Here is a 20,562-nt window from a genome sequence, read left to right on the forward strand (position 1 = left end):
AATAAATTTGACAACTTTAACAAAAACTGACAAATTCATTGAAAGGCACAAACCATCAAGACTAACCCAAAAAGAAACAGACCAGTGTTGGGTGTTGTGTGTTCAACCATCTCGTACTATTTAGGACAGAAGATAGCCTTTTTACTAAGGAGGTGAATAGAAGAACAAGTATCAGTCTACTGCTGATTGGAGAGGAAGTAGTTAACAGAACCCCAAGGACTCTCAGAACTTTGACCTTTATTCCTCACTCCATGTTGCCACACCCACTCGCTTCCACCCAGGACCACAAGATCCCAGGATTTTAGTTACTCCCACAATTATGGAGTATTAACACCATTCGTGTAATCATACATGTACATAGGGTAATGATGTCTGTCTCATTCCACCATATTTCATACCCCCACCCCTCCCCCCATCTCATTTCCCTCTACATAATCCAAAGTTTCTCCATTCTTCTCTTACACGCTACCCCCCAACCCCCATTATGGACTTTCAATTGACTATAGACTACCACCACTTAGATTCATCATACTCAATACAACCCCAATCCAAATGCATTCTTTTCCTTTATCCCATCACCAGAGACTCTCTATCTCTTTATCTCTGAATTACCAGCACCTAATGCAGTGGCCTGGCACTTTCAATAAGTCTTTATTAAATATTTGAAGCAATCAAGCCACCAATGACTTTGGTTTGCTCTTTACTGCTCTGCTCCTCTAGTTTAGAGGTTCTCAAACATGAACATGCATAAGAATCATCTGGAAAGCTTTTCCAAAGACAACTTTCTGGGCTCTAGTCACAGAGATTCTGATTCAGTAGGCTGAAGTGAAACACATAAATTTGTATTTCTATCAACTCTCCAAGTAGTGTTAATGCTACTGGCTAGTGATCACCATTTCAGAAATAACTCTTTCAGATCACACAAGTATATGGTCACTGATCACATGAATATTAGATTACTACTTTGAATGATCATTCCCTCTTGTAGAAAGTCACTTGGGGACTCTAATATATGTATTACCCTGAATTCTAACGCCTATAGTAGCCTCTCAACTAGCTTTCTTGTTCCTACTAGAAACCAACCTTGTAATGATCTTTAAACTTTCCTAATCCTCCCTCCTTGCCTAAGCAGAGAGTCCAAAGTTGCTCACTGTTCATTCCTGGCACTAAGTCTAATATCTGCAAAGGCTGGAGTGGAAGTGATGTCAATACTGTATAATGTGAAAGTTCCCTAAGACAAAATATTCAGGTTCTGCTTAAAGAATGTGGCATGATTAAAGTTTCCCTAACACAATGAATCTAAAGAGAAAGATGACATTTTGTGGACTCAACTGCTAACCACTCTTAAGCAGGCCATTCTAGAAACCACTGAACTAATCGATGAAAACAGTCATGGAACGTGGGTTACTTTTGTGTTTGACCACCTTATTAATGATAATGCATAATGGATAGCAAAGAACATGAACTTTGTTATTAGAGACATCTGGGTTCTAATCTCAATTTCTGCCAATTAGGGGATTTTTGTAATGTTCTGAACCTCAATCTCCTTGCCTATAAAATGGGCCTAATACATCACTTAGGGTTATTGAAAAAATGAAATAAGGAAATGGTTGTAAGCATCTAGCACAGTACCTGGCTTATATTAAGCTCAATCATATAAATCCTATTTCTTTCCCTCCATATGCATTTATAATTTAATGTCCAATAGGTATTTGTATTATTTTCCTCAAGGAAATCTTCTCAAAGAGTCACAAGAAAACAAAAATTGCAAAGTTTTGTGTTGGGTAGATTCTTAAAGGGACCAACAGATGCTCCTACAGGTCAGAGCACTGCCACTGAATGAGTCCTCAAACAAATACATATTGTAAAGTTAAATTCAAGCAAGAAACTAAATATTTTTCTCTTTTTAGTGCTGATAACATGATATCCCTTCCTTTTGCAATACTGGCCTTTGCTTCTATTGAAAGAATGATCATTCTGCAACATTAAACAAACACTTTGGAATTTTGGAATGAGCCTCAGCTGGAACACTGGCTAAACAGTTTTTCCTCAGTGAACAGTCTAAGTAATTACAGCAAAGAATTTTTTTATTTTTTCAACGAATTTCAAGGAGAACAATATGAACTGATTTAGTAATTCAGTTTCACTCAAGTCTAACTTTTTTAACAGAATTTTTCCTATTTTCCCCTGGAATTGTCACCAAGGCAATTCCATGGAAACAAAAAGAGTAAAGTATCCAATATTTGAAATTCTGCTATTTGGAACAACCATCTCTCCCCTGACATGAAAAAAGAACAAGAAAGGGATGGAAAAGTCATCTCTTTGAGGAATATTAACTTTGTAGAGAAATAAACCACATTCCCTTCATCTCTTAGAAACCAAAAGTGAGTATTTCCAATAAAATTATAAAATCTGGATAAATTTGGGGAGTCATTCAGAGAAGCATACTTACATTTATGGCCTGGCTAGTGCCTGCTCTATTATAGGACTCATCCTAGTATTTCTGTGCCAGAAAAGGCACACTTTGGAAAAACAATAGGACAGTCACAATCATAGTTTGAGAAACTCTGATACACCTATCTCAGTATCTGACAGAGCAAACAGGCAAAAAAAATAATTACAGATATAGATTTTGACAACACTATCAAGTAAATAAACCTAGTGGATATTTATAGAACACTTCTCCTAACGATAGAGGAATATATATTATTTTCAAGGTACATAGAACATTCACCAAAAAGAAATACAAAAGGATTCAAAACATCTTAAGTATGTTCTCTGACCATACTGGAATTAAATGAGAAATCACTAAGAGAAAAATAGTTGGAAATTAAATGCAACACTTTTAAAGAGCTATTAATTAAAGAAGAAAACACAATAGAAATTGGAAAATATTTTATTCGAATGAAACTAAAATGAATCAAAATTAGTGGAACACAGCTAAAACACTGTTTAGAGAGAAATTTACACTGAATAGTTATTTTAGAAAGGTTTCAAATAGATGCTTTTAAATTTCCATCTTAATAACTAGCAAAGAACACAAAGAACAAAGTAAGAAGAATGAACGGTATAATGGGAGAAATTAGTGAAATAGAAAACAACAACAAAAAGAAAAAAAGAGAAACTTCTTTTCTGATAAACCTGAGTCAGGTGTTGTGGCGCACACCTATAATCCTAACTACTTGGGAAGTAGAGGCAGGATGATCACAAATGTGAAGCTAACCTGAGCACTTAGCAAGACCCTGTCTCAAAAATAATTTAAATGACAAAATGTGGTAGAGCTCTTGCCTAGCATACACAAGTGCATGGGTTCAAATCCCAGCACCAAATGAACAAGCAGTCAAAAAACTAATAAAACTGTCACCAAATGATCAAGAAAACAGAGGCACATAATATCAACATCAGGAATGAAGACATCATAGATCCTCTAGGACAGGAGAATATTTTTAACATGTTTTTGCCAATGCATTAGATAGCTTAGGTGAAATGGAAAATTTCTTAAATAAATTATTTACCAAATCTTACTTAAGAAACAAATAACCTGAATAGCCTTATGTCTATTAAGGAAATAATATTCATAGTTAAAACTTTGCCACAATGAAAACTCCAGTTCCAGATGGCTTCACTGGTGAAATCTATCAAATAATTAAGGAAGAAATGATACAAAGTTTATACAAACTGCTCCAGAAAATAGAAGACGGAGTAACATCAATTTATCTTATGATGACAGAATTTTCTCAATAGCAAAATCAGACAAAGATGCTTCAAAAACATAAACTTGTTATGAAATGTCCTTCTTGAACCTCAATTTGAAAAGTTTTAACAAAATATTAGTAAATTGAAACCAGAAACAGATAAAAAGAAATAAATTGCATCATGAAGTGCAATTTATTTCACGAATGTGAGGTTGGCCCCATATTCAAATCCTCGTAATTCACCATATCAACAGAATAAAAAAGAACAACAAAATAATCTCAATAAATAAACAGAAAAGCATTTGCAAAATTTGACATCTTTTCAGGATTAAAAACTCTCAATAAACTAGAAATAACAAAAATATCTACTCAAAACATAGATTTAACTTCATCTTAAACTATTAAAAGCTGAATACATTCCTCCTAGAACATTAACAAGGATTTCTGTTCTCACCACTTTTATTTAAATATTATACTGGAGATATTAGCCAGCACAATCAAGCAAGAAAAATAAGTAAAATGCATACAGTTATAGAAAGAAGTAAAACCACCTTTGTTTGTGGATGACATGATGCTACATATAGGAAGTTCCAAAGAATCAACCAAAAAAGTTATCAGAACTTATAATTTTAACAGGATCACAAGGTACAGGGGCAACATACAAAATTTCTTATATGCAAGTAAAAAAACACTGAAAATTGAAATATGGAAAAATGTCATCTACAATAGAATCAAGGCAAAATACCCAGGAATACATTGAACAAAAGAATGAAATTGTTAAGTGTTGCTGAGAAAAAAATTTAAAGATCTAAATAAATGAAAAGCATGTGGATGCATGGAACACTCCAGCTGCTTGCGCAATCTAGTTGCTTCCTGCCGGATCCCACCACTACCTCAGCTCCTGTAATGGGTGGCATGGCTGTCCTCCCACTCCTGCACCTGAACACCGCTTCAATGGCAAGTCAAAATTCCTTTCGAATTGAATATGATACCTTTGGTGAACCGAAGGTCCCAAGTGGTAAGTATTATGGCGCTCAGATTGTAAGATCTGCAATGAACTTTTAAGACTGGAGGTGTGAGAGAACATATGCCAAGAGTTTAACGCATGAAAAGAGTTGATGAAATACATTATATATTCTAATGGAGCCCAACTGAGGTATGAAAAATAGTCAATGCAGGATTGCAGGCTAGGCTAGTAAACCTAGATGTAGCAGGCTTCATCTGATCCCAGTTATTAAAGTTTTTGGCACCTTGAAGCCAGCGGCTGTTGAAGTAAATCAGGATTAAGGTCTTGATCCAAAGACTGCTAATGCAGTAATGAAGGCAGCAGATGAGGTAGCTGAAGGTAAATTAAATGATCATTTTCCTCTTGTGGAGATGAATGGCAGATGAATCGGAAATCCAGACAAATATAAATGTAAATGTACATGTAAAATCATTAGCAATAGAGCAATTGAAATTCTAGGAGGTAAACTTGGTTGCAAGAACTCTGTGCATCCCAACATGATAATAAAACCCAGAGCTCCAATGACACTTTTCTCGCAGCAATGCACATTGCTGCTGCAGTAGAAATTCATGAAGTACTGTTACCAGGGCTGCAAAAGCTACCTGATACTCTCAATGCAAAATCTGAAGTGTTTGCACAGATCATCAAAATTGGACATACTCACACTCAGGATGCTGTTCTACTTACTCTTGGGCAGGAATTTAGTGATTATGTTCAACAGGTACAATATGCAATCAGCAGAATAAAAACTACCATGCCAAGAATCTATGAGCTCACAACTGGAGGTACTGCTATTGGTATTGGTTTAAATACTAGAATTGGCTTTGCAGAAAAGGTTCCTGCAAAAGTGACTGCACTCACAGGCTTACCTTTTGTTACTGCTCATGATGTATTGGTGGAGCTCAGTGAAGCCATGAATACTACTGCATACAGTCTGATAAAGATAGAAGATGATATTCATTTTCTGGCTTCTGGTCCCTGATCTGGTCTGGGAGAACTGATCTTGCCTGAAAATAAACCAGGAAGCAACAGTATCATGCCAGACAAGGTGAACCCCACTCAGTGTGAAGCAATGACCATGGTTATAAACCAAGTCATGGAGAATCATGTCACTGTTACTATTGGAGGCAGCAATGGACATTTTGAGTTTAAAGTTTTCAAGCCAACAATGATTAAAACTAAACTCAGTCAGGCTGCTGAGGGATGCTTCATTTTCCTTCACAGAAAACAGTGTGGTAGGGATCCAGGCCAACAGACAGGATAATGAATGAGTCTTTAATGTTGGTGACTGTCATATAGGGTATGACAAGCTAGCACACAAAAAAAGATCAAACTTAAAGGAAACTGCTATTGAGCTTGGCTATCTCACAGCAGAGCAGTTTGATGAGTGGGTAAAGCCTAAGGACATGCTGGGTCCAAACTGATTGAAATAAATTTATAATGAAAATAAACACATAAAATTTCTTTTAAAAATATACAGCATGAATCCTAATTACAGTACAATTTTATTATCTATAGTCCACACACACATATTCTTCCTTACAGAATATAGACCAGTCATCTAGAACATGGGTATTCTAGCACACGTCATGTAGAAGTGCAAGTTATTCATGCTAAAGGAGGGTTTGACCAGTCTTGCCACAAAAACAAATAAAAATGGGTAAGAGATAATGGTACATTAGTTTGCTTCACTACAGTAATACTTTTACTATCATTATGTATTTCATAATGTCATGTAGAGAACCTTAAATGTACAATAAATTTATTTAAGAACATAAAAAAAAAATAGCACGTGAATGCATAGGAGAATCAATATTGTTAAGGTATAAGTTTTTGCCAAATTTATGTTTAGTACCATCCCTATCAAAGTCACAGAAATTAAAAAAAAAAAAAAAAGAAATTGACAAACTAATTCAAAATTTTGTACTGAAATTCCAATGACCTAGAAAAGTCCCCCCAAAAAATGTTTAGAAGAGCGTTAGAAATCTCACACTTCCTAATTTCAAGACTAACTATAAAGCTATAGTAATCAAGACAATGTGATATTGGCTTAAAGTCAGACATATATATCATGGAACACAGAGAGATTATAGAAATAGCCCCAACTATATATGGTTGATTGTTTTTTAAATCAGTGGAGAAAATAGTTTATCAACAAAAAGTTCCTGAAAGGAAAGGAGAGGAGAGGAATGGAGAGAAGGGAGAGAGCAAGAGAGAAGAGAATAGAGGGGAGAGGAGATGAGGAGGAAAAAATTAACCTCTGCCCTTATCTCACATTATATATAAAAATTAATTTGAAAAGACCCTTGATCTGAATATAAGAGCTATAAAACTTCTCAAAGAAAATATAAGAGAAATCTGTAAGGTAACCTTAGGTTAGGAAAATACTAATTGGAACAGAAAAAGTACCAATTATGAAAGAAAAAAATTTGCTGTATGTTATAAAAATTAAAACCTCTGCTCCTCAAAAAACACCAAGAAAATGAAAAAGTAAGCCACAGACTGAATAAAGTATTGCGAAAACATCTACCTGATAAAGGACTTGTATTCGGAATAATTAACAAAGAATATTTACAATAAGACAAATAACCCAATAAAAAAGAGATAAAAGATTTCAACCAGTACTGAAGAAAGCATGTGGCTGATAAGCAATTACAAGGAAAAATGACTAATATCATCAGTCATCAAGGAAATGCACATTAAAACCACACTAACATACTACTATAATCTGATCATAATAGACAAAAAAGACAGGCAATATCAAGTGCTAGTAAGGATGAAGAGCAACTACAAGTCTACTACACTGTTAGAGGGAATGCAAATTATTCAGTCACTTTGGAAAACAGTTCAGCAATTCCTTCCTTCCTTCCTTCCTTCCTTCCTTCCTTCTTTTCTGCCTTCCTTCCTTCCTTCCTTCCTTCCTTCCTTCCTTCCTTCTTTTCTGCCTTCCTTCCTTTCTTTCTTTTTCTTTTCTTTCTTTTTTGTACCAGAGATTGAACTCAGGGGCACTTAACTATTGAGCCACATCCCAAGGCCTTTTTTATTTTTTATTTTATTTTATTTTGAGACAGGTCTCACTAATTGCTGGGATTGGCTGTGAATTTGCAATCCTCCTGTCTTAGTCTCCTAAGGCACTGGGATTACAAGCATGCACCAAGAAATTATACTACTAAGCATTTACTCAAGAGAAATTTAAACATATTTCCACATAAATACTGGAATGCAAATGCATATAGTAGCTTTATTGATAATAGCCCCAAACTGGAAACAACTAAAATGTCCAAACTGGTGAATGATAAACAAAATATAATATAGAATACTACTCTGCAATTTAAAAGGAAAAAACAATTGTGAAAGTTGCTGATACCAAATCATTCTTGCCAGAACCAGATAGAATTAGAACTGGGTAATAATGAAGAGAAAGAACTCATTATCTGCCTATGTGAAAGAAGTAATTCTCAAGGACTTTCTAAAGACTCAAAAGAAATTCCTTCTCAGTCTATACATACCCCATGCCCATATGCATGCCTCACATAAACATAGGTATAGATTTCTGTAACAAATTTTATCTTTAACCTTCTTTAAGATTACAGCAGGAGAATTACAGACTCTGATCAGGAGTCTTCTATGTTTCTCCTTCACTAGCAAAGCAATAAAACTTATTTTTCCTTCTCAAAAACAAAAAGACTACATCAATTCAGATAATATGCTCTCAATAGAACATTTGTCCAGCAATGTCATCTCCAACAGTCAACTGATGCCAACTCTTGCCTCAAGTTTCTAAGACCAATGAATGTTACATCCAAGTTGCTTACACAAATTTCTTCCTAATAAAAAATAACGAAAACTAAAGCCAATAAAAACTTCCACATGCCTCAACCTCTGTGAATATGCATATAGTTTACTGCTACGGTATGGATATGGTTTGAGTTTGCCCCCAAATGTTTCTGTTGAAAGTTTGGTTTCCAATGTGGTGATATTCAGCATTGGAGGAACCTTTCAGAGGTAGAGCCTAGTGGAAGTTGCTTAGATTACTGGGGGCATTACCCTCAGAATGGATTAATACTGGTCTCATGGAGTGAGTCAATTCTCAGGAGAGTGAATTTCTATAAAAAGATCAAGACTGGCCCTTCTCTACTCTCTGGCTTCCTGTCTCACCATATGACCGTTCAACGTGTACTCCCATCATTGTGTTGCCATCCACTATGAGGACCTCAGGAGAGCAAAGCAGAAGCCAGAACCCTGCTCTTGAACCTCTAAAACCATGAGCTAAGTAAATAAACCTCTTTTCTTTACAAATTATTGAGTCTCAGATATTTTCTCATTAAAACAAAAGCAAACTAATTGATAGAAAATTAGTACTGAGTTTGTTGGTATAGCTATACCTAAAAATGTGGAGGTGGCTTTGTAACTGGGTAATAGGAAAATGTTGAAAGAATTTGGAAGAGCAGGATAGAAATAACTAAAGTGCTTTAAGTGAAGCATTACAGGCAATTCTGATGAGGGCTTAGAGGCAAGGGGATTAGGGAACTAGTCTCAGATGGAAATGAGGATCCTCTGGAAATTGGAGAAAAGGTCATCCTTGTTAGGAAGTGGCCAAGAACTTAGTTGACTGTTTTGATGTCTTCTGCCTTTATGGAAGGCTAAATTTTAAAATGATGAACAAGTTTATTTGGCAGAAGAAATTTCTAAGCAGCAAAGCATTCAAGCTGCTACATGGCTATCACTGGCTATTAGTGAGACTTACAATAAGACTCAAGAACAAAAGGAAACAGAGAGATCTGTAAAAGCCACAGCCTGCCAATGTAAAGAGCAGACAAAGCATATTTGAGAGATGTGTTATACAGTTTTTACTCGCTGTAACCAAAATACCTGACAAGAACAACTCTGAGGAATAAAATATATTTTGGGCTCCCAGTGTCAGAGGTTCAGTCCATGGCCAGCTGACTCCATTTCTCTAGGCCTGAGGTGAGGCAGAACATCATGGTGGAAGAGTACAGCAGATAAAAGCACTCTGCTCATGGCAGCCAGGAAGCGGGTGGGAAGAGAGAGAGGAGCCAGGAACAGGATATAGTCCCCAAGGTTATACTCACAGACACCACATCTATAGTTACTACTTAGTGGTCTAAAATTAACCCATCAAGTAGATTAATCTACGGATGCAGTTATAGCTCTCATAATCCAGTATTTTCACTTCTGAGCTCTGCTGCATTGCCTAACACATGAGCTTTGGTGGGGGCGGGGGATATTCCTAGATAGAGGAAGATATGGTTGAACAACTGCTTGCTAAAGACATTAGCAAGGATGTTAATCATCAAGACAATAGGAAATAGGCCTCAGGTACCTCAAAAACCGTTGAGCCCCCATCTCTACCTATAACAGGCCCACCTGCATAGAAGGGCAGAATTATTTTAGGGAATGAACCCAGGGTACTTTCCATGGGCTCACGGCCTACAGAATCTGCCTTAGGATTCTATTATCTGCTTTCCAGCAAAGTGCTCTGTTGCTGCTTCAGCCAAGGTTCAAACAGACCTCGGGACAGCTCATGCTGGCAATAGATGGTGGTGGTGCCCATATTGTATTAGTTTTTCAGGTATACAGATGCGGAAGCTATGGGGTCATGGCAGTTTCCACTGAAATTTCAAAGGAAAGCCTGTGAGGTCAGACAGAAGTTGGCCACAGGCCTCCAGAGTTCCCTTTAGAATGACTTGGGAAGCCATAGGAATAGAGTCACACAACTGAGATTCCAGAAAGGTAGACCCAACAATAGCATGAAACACTGTCCTGGGAAAGCATCAAGGCATCAGTGTGTAGTCCAAGAGAGTATCTATGTGGGATTTAACTAGCAAAGTAATAGGAGTGGGACTGCCTGAGACCCTGAAGGCCCACTCCCTACTGCAGTGTACAGAAGGTACTGGATTTTAAGAGTTTTAAGATTTAATGTCTACCTAGTTTTAAGATTTGATTTAATTCAGTGTTACTTTGCTAATTATTCCTTTCTACTTCCCTATTTCTCCCTTTTGGAATAGGAGCATTTATCTTATCTCTGTTGTACTACTGGGACTTGGGAGTAGATAACTAATTTTTTATTTGCATATTCATAGATAGAGGAGTTTGCCCTGAGTATCAGATAAGTGCCCCTGAGTTCAATCTCTGGTACCAAAGGAAAAAAAAAAAGTTCTATAGTTTGTGGTGGTAGTTGTATATCTGTATACTTTATCAAAACTCACTAAACCATATACTTGGAAAGGGTAAGTTTTATTGCATGAAAATTATCGCTCAATAAACTTGACTAATAAAGGCCAGGTGTGGTAGCCCATATACTCAGGAGGCTGAGGCAAGAGGATCACAAATTTGAGGCCAACCTGGGCAATTTAGCAAGATCACATCTCAAAATAAAAAGGCCTGGGGATGTGACTCAGGGTTAGAGCATTTGCCTGGCATGTGGGAGGCCCTGGGTTCAATCTCCAGTACCATAAATAAAGGAATAAAATCAAAGGGTAATTTGGCCTGATGTCATACAATGTGGAACTGATCTACCTGCCTGTGAGCAAACTTTGACGTTGTTAGAGAGAAATGAAAGTACAATGGTTTAGATCTTTTGTCCTTTTGTTTCATTAAAAACCAACTTGAAATGTGGCACAATGCTAAATTCCTCAGTGGGATTCGTCTCGCTTGGAATAACAGCAAGATCCACTGTTCTCAGTGAGTGGTGACTGAAAATAACAGTTAAAAAGAAAACATGATTAAAATGAGATAGCACTGCTACATACCTAGAAGAATGATTAAAATCCAAAACACTGATAGTACCAAGGATAGGAGCAACTGGAACTCTCACTCATTGGTAGGGGGAACAAAAGGTGATAACATTCACATTGGAAGAGAGTTGGGCAGTTTCTTACAAAGCTAAACACAGTCTTAACATACAACCCAACAGTCTTGCTCTAAGTATTTACTCAAAAAAACTGACAAGTTAAGTCCACAGAAAAATCTGCACACAAATGCTGATCACAGTCTTATTTGTAATTGCCCCAAATTGAAACAACCAAGGTGTCCTTCAATAGGTGAATGGACATACTATGGTAAAACCATCCACTAAAATACTATTCTGTAATAAAAATAAATAAGTTATCAAGCCACAAAAACATGGAGGAACCCAAAATGCATATTATTAAGTAAAAGAAGCCAGTCTGAAAGGTTATACATTGTATGACTCCAACGATATGATGTTTTAGAAAAGGCAAAACTGTAGAGATAACAAAACAATTATGATATTCACAGGGACTCAACAGAGGAAATAAGAGACCAATAAATAGGCAAAGTAGAGGGGATTTCTGGATCTGTGAAACTCCCTTCTGTATGGCACTATAATGGTGAATACATGACATACATTTGTGAAAACCTATAGAACTGTATAACACAAAAAGTGGATACTAAATAAACTATGGACTTCAGTTAATAATAATGTATCAATATTGGTCTATTAAATGTAACAAATGTAACAACATGCAAGATGCTAATTATAGGGGAAGCTGTGGTGAGATGGGAGTATACGTTCTATTTGATTTTTCTATGAAGCTAAAATTTCTCTGAAAAACAAAGTACACTGATTTAAATATTTTTTTAAAAGGAAATATGAATGATAGATACAAACTACCTGAGTTCAAGTCCTGGCTTTGTTATTTACTAAGCTAGGTGCACTAGGCTAAGTGGTGTAATCTAAACTTTCTTCTGTATAAACTGAGGATACTTGTAACTACATCATCAGGTTGTTTTGAAGACTAAATGTGTTAATATTTATAATTCTCTTAGAAACTTGCTACTCAAAATCTGATTCTTAGATCTGCAGCATTCACATTCACCTGGGAGGGAGTTAAAAATGGAGCAATTCACACCTCATCCTAGCTCTACAGAATCTGAATCTGCATTGTAATGAGATCCCCAGACTACTTATACACACATTAATACAACACAAGTCCTCTGAGATCAATGAAATCTGGGCTTCATTTGATGCTTCCAGAGATCTTTAAACTTTATTTCCCCCTGGAACTTCTTTTCTCACTCAAAAGGTAGCACATAGAGAAATCCAAGAAAGGCATGGACCCAGCTTACCACCTCCCTCTGTATCCTTGTGTTTGCTTTCACCACTTTGCTGTTTGTCACAATATTGATCTTAGTTAAGAGCTACTTTACCCAAAATGTGTAATTATTCTGTGAAGCTACTAAACTTGGTCATTAAAAAAAAAAAATCTATTCATTAGGAAACACCTTTATCTTCTAGCCCTTTTCTCTCCATTCCCTGTATTTATTTGTTTCTTTGTTTTTGAGAATCCTGTCTGTACCAGTCAAAAATTGCAATAAGGCAACTATCAAGACTGAGAAGTTATGGACAATCTGCTGGACGCAGTTACCACAACTTTCATTCTCCTGCTCAACAAAAGGGTTCCTTCACATTGTGCCAGAGGTTTATGATGTACAAGTTAATTTTTTCCAATACTGAAGATTGGACTCAGGGTTGCTATGCCACTGATCTACATTCCCAGTCTTTTGTTGTTGTTGTTGTTGTTTTTGTTTTGTTTTTTTTGTTTGTTTGTTTGTTTGTTTGTTTGTTTTGAGAAATGGTCTCTTTAAGTTACAGAGACTGGCCTTGAATTTAACCTCCTGCCTACACCTCCTGAGTCACTGGGATTACAGGCATGTGCCACCACACCCAGCTGCCAGTTAAATTTTAACAGATAAGACTACAGCCAACTGAACTCTGCTAAGGTAAGCATTCTCCATACAGATGCTTTTGTTGCAAGTAGGAATTAGGTAACACAGTATTCATGATTCAGCCCAACTCCATTACCAGTTCAGAGCACATTGACAAATGTTAGGTAATTGAGGAATTTATCACTGCAGTTTAAATTTTGGACTCTGAACTAGTACATTCAACACTTATCCTTAATCTCTTTTCTTTGTCCATACTAAACTCCAACAGGTGTTGACTCATTTCTTCCAGAAGTATTATTTTAGTGAAGAATACCAAGATACATCTTAATACATGGTTCTAAACACCAATTGAATTCAAACAGTATTCAAGGAAGACTTTCATGTCAGATTTTTTTTTACCATGATTGACTATAAACATAAGACCCAACTAAAACAAAAATGGTACACATGTCACACTATTCTTTTAAGGGCACTGATATACTGAACTACATTGCTTTATCCATGAGTGAATTTTTTAAGTCATTTAGTAAAGACCTCATAGATAAATATTTTATTTTAAATAGAGATTGTACTTTCTTTTTTTTTTTATTAAAAATCATAAATTTACATAGGGCAATGTTGTTTGATTCATTCTGTTATTTTTTTCCCTTTCCCCCCCAACCCTCCCACCCCTCTTTTCCCTCTATACAGTCCTTCCTTCCTCCATTCTTACCACCCTCCTTATCCCTAATTCTAAACCAAACCCTAACCCTAACGCTAACCCCTCCTACCCCCCATTATATGCCCTCATCCGCTTATCAGCGAGATAATTCGTCCTTTAGTTTTTTGATATTGGCTTATCTCACTTAGCATGATATCCTCCAATTTCATCCATTTGCAGCTCCACCAGCAATGTATGAGTGTGCCTTTCTCCCCACATCCTCGCCAACACATATTGTATTATTGTGTTGTGGTCTATTTGATTTCTGGAATTGAGAAGGATTTGTTTGACGTACATGGATGAGCCGATGTCCGTGTGCATGGTATATTTTTTCCCATCCTTTCACCTTTAGTCTATGGGTATCTCTTTCTATGAGATGAGTCTCTTGCAGGCAGCAAATTGTTGGATTTTTCTTTTTAATCCAATCTGCCAGTCTATGTCTTTTGATTGATGAGTTCAGGCCATTAACATTCAGGGTTATTATTGTGATATGATTTGTATTTCCAGTCATTTGACTCATTTTTATTTTTTTAATGATTTGGTTTCTCCTTTATTTGGCTATTCCTTTGGGCTAGTTCCTCCCGTTGCTGATTTGCATTGTTGTTTTTCACCTCTTCCTCATGGAATATTTTGCTGAAAATGTTCTGTAATGCTAGCTTTCTTTTTGTAAATCCCTTTAGCTTTTGTTTATCATGGAAGGATCTTATTTCATCGTCAAATCTGAAAGTAAGTTTTGCTGGGTATAAGATTTTCGGTTGGCATCCATTTTCTTTCAGGGCTTGGTAAATGTTGTTCCAGGCCCTTCTAGCTTTTAGGGTCTGGATTGAAAAATCTGCTGATATTCTTATTGGTTTCCCCCTGAATGTAATTTGATTCCTTTTCTCTCATGGCCTTTAAAATTCTGTCTTTATTTTGTATGTTAGGTATTTTCATAATAATGTGCCTTGGTGTGTGTCTGTTGTAATTTTGTATATTTGGAGTCCTATAAGCCTCTTGTACTTGGTTTTCCATTTCATTCTTCAGATTTGGGAAATTTTCTGATATTATTTCATTGAATAGATTGTTCATTCCTTTGGTTTGTTTCTCTAAGCCTTCCTCAATTCCAATAATTCTTAAATTTGGCCTTTCCATGATATCCCATAATTCTTGTAGATTCTGTTCATGATTTCTTACCATCTTCTCTGTTTGTTCAACTTTGTTTTGAAGATTAAATATTTTGTCTTCAATATCTGAGGTTCTGTCTTCAAGGTGATCTATCCTATTAGTTATGCTTTCTATGGAGTTTTTAACTTGGTTTATTGTTTCCTTCATTTCAAGGATTTCTGTTTGGTGTTTTTGCAGTATCTCTAACTCTTTATTGAAATGATCTCTTGCTTCCCGTATTTGCTCTTTTAACTGTTGATTGGTGCGATCATTTAATGCCTGCATTTGCTCTTTCATCTCCTCATTTGCTTCCCTGATTGTTTTTTTTTTTATTTTTTTTTATGAATAAATCTGTTTATTGTACTATGAAAACAGTCTTGGTACATGTGAGAAACACATAGTTTGAGGACACCATTCAGAACTATTAAGACAAAAGATAAACCATAATTTTAAACTCAATCTTGATTTAAGGAAGGCTATAAATTATTGGCTGGAATGCATTCAGCATGAACTCAGATTCTACATAACATAGAGCATGAAGGAGTACAAAAGATGTTGGAGTCCAATAAGCCTATAACTAAATTTTAAACTGTAAAGCTTCCAGGACTTTTTGATTATTCTTATATACTAGTTTTCTTCTGAGACAAGTTGATTTTATCTCCAAGACTTAAGGCCATCCCCTGACTCTTTGCACGAATTCTTATGTGGCCAGTAACAGCAGCATCTGGTCCCTGGTGAATTGGTTTCTCAATGCTGACATTTGCAAGTGCATCTTCTCCAAATATGGAACGAGCATAAAGATTGGCTGCCATGAAGCCACAGTAACCAGAAAGGGCCTTCTCTGGAGTAAGGCACTTCATGTTGGTTGACTTTAATATGTGCTGTAAGTAGTCATTTAAATCAATCATATTGGTGTTAACTGTCACTTTGTTTTCCCATTCAAATTCGGCCCACATCTGGCGGAATTCAGCATCAGTGCAAGTTGCAGGCTGGATATAGTCCATGATGTCAATGTGGATATCACTGAGGACCACACAATTTCTGTCACTTGCTGCTCCAGAGACATCATAAACTATATTGCCAAAAATTATTCCATTTTCTGTTGATGCTACTTTGACATTAGCTTTAATATTTGCAAAATCATGAGGAGCAAGAGTCAAAGGAGATGGCTTTTCCACAAGTTTCAGATCCCCTAGAGTAGCTAACTCTAATGTGCAGTTCTGCAAAGTATCACTGGTTTGGTTCACAACAAGTACATCCAGGACAATATCATACTGATTGACATGAACATAAGCTTCTGCATATACAGGATCAGAGAAACCTGTCAACTGAGTGACCTTGTTAAGTTTAGATGCTAGGGGATCTGTAGCTTCTTTCCTCTGTGTGTTACCCATTGCTGCCAACAAACTCAGTTGAAACTGATCTTCCTTGCAGTTCATTTCATTCTTAGCAGTCAGTTGCATGAAGGAAATGGGGTCATCAGGCTGTATTGTCACATTTCTCTTTTCAGACTCTTTCTTTTGAGATAGTTTCTCTTCTTCAAGTTTGGCAGATAACATCTGAGAAAGGGACTGTCTGCATTCCTTATTAAAAATGTCATTCATTAAAGGTGAACATTCAGATAAGACCTTGAGGCACAGGGAAATTCTGTCTACATCATCATCGGTAATTGGCTTCTTAGGAAGAGAGGATTTTCCCAAATGAAGGATAGTTGCCATGAGCAACATAGCCTCAGCAACAAAAGAATTTTGTTTTTTCTTCTCTGGAACCAAAGCTACATAGCGCAATGCAATCTTGGTTAGAGTAGTGGCAAGGGAGGCAGCAACAAAGAAATCTCCATCCAGAAGGAATCCTCTCAGGGGAGGTCTGTCTTCCTCTTTCTTGGTGGGTCTAGAACTGCTGAGGGCACTCTGAGTTGCATAGGTGCCCATTTCAGTAACCAATTTTTGAACTGGACCCACAGGTATTTCTTCTTCAGGTTTTAATTCACCAGCTTCTTTCTTTATTTCTGACTCTACAATTGGGATCTCTCCAAGAGACCTGCGAACCTCCGTCATCACACTCTGAATACTCCTTGGTACTACAGTATTCTCCCAGGATCCTTAATGCACCTCGATAAATCTTGACAGATTTAATAGCATGAAAGACTTCAAGCATCTTCTCAACAATCAGCATTCTCAGGCTATCAAAGCATTGAATGGCTTCGCGAACAAACTCCAAGACATCAGCAGCTGCTGCTTCATTACTGTCACTGAGAAATTCCATTAACACAGGAATAACATTTGCCGCCATATCTGGAAATCGGACAGAGCAGGAATGCAATGTTCGTACAAGGAGTTGTCTGTATTTGTCAGTGTCTTCATGCTCAGACACATTATTTGTTTTAATTACTTCCTTCTTCAAGACAATAACCAACTCTTCAACATTCCTAGAAGAAACAAGATCTAATGCTAATTGCAGAGTTTTCTTGCGTACTTCCAAGTCTGGTGTGCTCAACACTCTTAGGATGTCCATTACCAGATCCTGAAGGACGTGCTCATGAGCAGGATGCTCTTTCAATTCTACTAATCGATCCAGAACTATGAGCTTTACATTGTTATCACTCTCCTTAATAGTTAAATCGATGTAACACTGAGCAGCAGCCTTGATTGCAGTTGGTGCACTTGACAGTGTTACTAATGTCCCAGCAGCTTCATATTTCACAGCAGGGCTAGATGACTGTAGTAAGTTATAAATGCAACGAATGAAACGAGCCCTTTCTGATGGATTGGCATGACAGACCTTATAAATTAGCTCAACAATAACCAATTGTAGAATGTCTCCAAATGTTTGAACTTGATCAATACACGCACTTAGGTAATCCAAAGCGCGATCCTGATCTGCATGAATTAGCATCATAAATGCATTCCTTTTGCAACTTGCATCCTTCTCATTCACCAGAAAGTCATGTATCAATTCAGGAGCATCAGGAATAAGATGTTCAAAATTTCTATAGATAGTATAGATGGCTAAAACAGCATTCCTTCTAACATAGCTGTGTCGATGTTCCAAACAAGCACGGATAGCTGGCATTAAAGGTTCCAGCAATTCTGCTTCCTTCAGTTTGCAAAGAAAACGTAGAGTAGATCCTCGAATAAACTCATTAAGATGCTGAAGATCCTTTCTGTATGCATCACATACGAGAATCATTTCATGCAAAAGTCTTCCATCTGGAGTTGTTTTAGGAACAATTTCCCAAAATACCAGTAGTAATTTTTCGATGGTGTGATCCTGAAGAGGCAGCACAAAACGAATGATGGTCATCAGAAGTCCAGGAAGCTTTTCACCATTAAGAATCATGATGATTACTTTCTTTAAAGCTTCAGTCTTTGACAAATAAAAATAAAAAAAAAATAAATTTAAACATTTTATTCATGTTGTAGAGGGATTTCTTATTTGTTTACTTTTTCCTAATCATTAAGAAGAGTGGTTGAGGAGTACTGAATCCATCACTACTTCGATGACACAGGTAAATCCAGATTCACATTTCCAGGTACCAAGAGTTCCCTCTAAATGCCACAATCGCATAAGCCTTCGTTTGTATTTTTTTCTACTGAACACAGCAATGCCCATTGGTATCTCTGAAGCGTAATCGCATCTTAGGTCGGTATTTCTCCAAGTAAAGCAGCTGTTTGGAATTGAATGTTCCCCTTCTTTTTTGTCTTATAAACTGAACTGCATCTTCATACTTCATTCCACATTCAATCAAAGCAAGTGCAACCAGCACAGGTGCCCTTCCCAATCCTGCAACACAATGCACTGCAACACAGCAACCTGGCTCTTCACGGAATTTGGTTTTTAACAGGTTCAGCCAATCATCTACTATCTGATTAGGGGGTGGAGCTCCATCATCAAATGGCCAATCTAGAACGTAGATTCCTTCTTTTTCAACTGGAGCTTTATCATATGTAGCATCACAAACTCGAACCAAAGTTGTCACTCCATACTTCTTAAGTTCCTCTGTGAACTTGTTCAGAGTTGCATTGGTAGGGTTATGAGTTATCAGAAAACACATGTTCTCATAGGAGATCTCCACAGGGGCTGGACGGTTCATTATGGCAAATAAAAAGTGTGAGCGTGCGTGTGTGTGAGTATGATGGGGAAAATGTGTGAGGGGGAAATCAATAAATCTTGAAATGTTTCACAGCAGAAAACATTAAAAAGACCACTAAAATGCCTATTATCAATCAGTATTTTCTCTATTCAACTTGTTTGTTCTTTATGAAGCTTTTGTCTTCAAGATAAGCAGAAGTATTTAGAATCCACTCCAATCTAAATTCAACTTGGGCCTCAATGTCTGCAGATGGATTTCTTCGGAGTCCAAAAAAATCCAACTACATACAAAACATAAGCAGCCTTTACTACATTTAGGCACTAGTGAGACACATTAAAAGTGTAGGTCGTTTTCCATTTTTGTTTACTTGATGCTTAATTTACTGGAGTCATTAAAAGAAATATGCTTGCAATTAAAAAAAAGAAAAAAAAAGTCAACTATTTCTGAGGCCAGTCTCGGTGTCCAGAGTCTTCAAGGCAATGTTAATTATGGCACATAGAACCCCCAAGCTCACTTGTCAGCGAAAACGCTGTGCTGAGCCTGGCAGAAGTCTGCCCTCACACTCAGAATCGCCATAAATGTGCAACGTATATTCCAACGAAAAACCCTCGTGCTCCATGCTGCCGGCCTGATTGTTTTAATTATGTACATTCTGAACTCCCTTTCTGACATATCTTCTGCTGTGCTGTCATTGAGTTTTATTGATATAGTATCTAGGTTTGTTTGGGACATTTTTGTCCCTTGTTTTCTCATATTGTTCAGATGTCAGTGGGACTCTGTGATATTGCAGATTTCCTCTATTGGCTTATAGTGTCCCTGTAGATTTCCAGTGTATCACCTCCCAGCCTTCAGTAGCCTGAAGTCTTGGAGTAACTTGATAATGCAGTACTTCTGAAGAAAGCTGTCCCTAGCCCGCTACTGGTTCCAGGGCTTGGAGCTGGCTCTGTGTGGAAAGGCTCTCACTGGGGGGTCTGCTCCGAGAAGCTGGCCGTGTGGGAGGAGCCCACCGCTGGAGTGCCCAGGGCTGCCTGGGGGAGACTCTAGCTGCCCTGCCCTACTCTAATAAGCCACCCGAATCCGGGCCTGCCACCCTGGCCGAGCTTCACCGGGTGGGGGAAACTCACCCTGTGGTTCTATTTTTAGTCCGAGTTTCTCAATGCCTCCCCTTCTTGAATCCTGGGTTCTGGAGTGACTGGAGATGCAGTCATCCTCT

General features: G+C 37.2%; 2 protein-coding genes and 1 pseudogene across 3 annotated transcripts; 1 reads left to right on the forward strand and 2 right to left on the reverse strand.

The window, feature by feature from the left end:
• The first annotated feature begins 502 nt into the window (after nt 1-502).
• On the forward strand, nt 503-7,499 carry LOC306645376 (fumarate hydratase, mitochondrial-like; annotated as a pseudogene). The gene is made up of 2 exons: nt 503-4,791; nt 4,923-7,499. The product of its transcript is annotated as a fumarate hydratase, mitochondrial-like (transcript).
• An 8,100-nt stretch (nt 7,500-15,599) lies between these two features.
• LOC306644874 (coatomer subunit beta-like) lies at nt 15,600-18,628 on the reverse strand (the record flags this gene model as incomplete). Its single annotated transcript, XM_079112147.1, is given in 2 exon segments — nt 15,600-17,326; nt 17,328-18,628. Coding segments are annotated over 2 exon segments (2,751 nt in total), but the record flags the coding sequence as incomplete, so codon positions are not given.
• A 26-nt stretch (nt 18,629-18,654) lies between these two features.
• LOC306644805 (protein tyrosine phosphatase type IVA 2-like) lies at nt 18,655-19,566 on the reverse strand. The gene has a single exon (XM_079112073.1). The coding sequence runs from the start codon at nt 19,347-19,349 to the stop codon at nt 18,846-18,848; it is 504 nt and encodes a 167-aa protein (XP_078968199.1). The 5' UTR covers nt 19,350-19,566; the 3' UTR covers nt 18,655-18,845.
• Nucleotides 19,567-20,562: the final 996 nt, after the last annotated feature.

This window comes from Sciurus vulgaris (assembly GCF_902686455.1).
Source record: "Sciurus vulgaris genome assembly, chromosome: 15".
NCBI classification, from domain to species: domain Eukaryota; kingdom Metazoa; phylum Chordata; class Mammalia; order Rodentia; family Sciuridae; genus Sciurus; species Sciurus vulgaris.

Excerpts from the sequence above, each read along its gene's own strand:
- LOC306644805 (XM_079112073.1), bottom strand. The coding sequence starts at position 19,349 with ATGAACCGTCCAGCCCCTGTGGAGATCTCCTATGAGAACATGTGTTTT.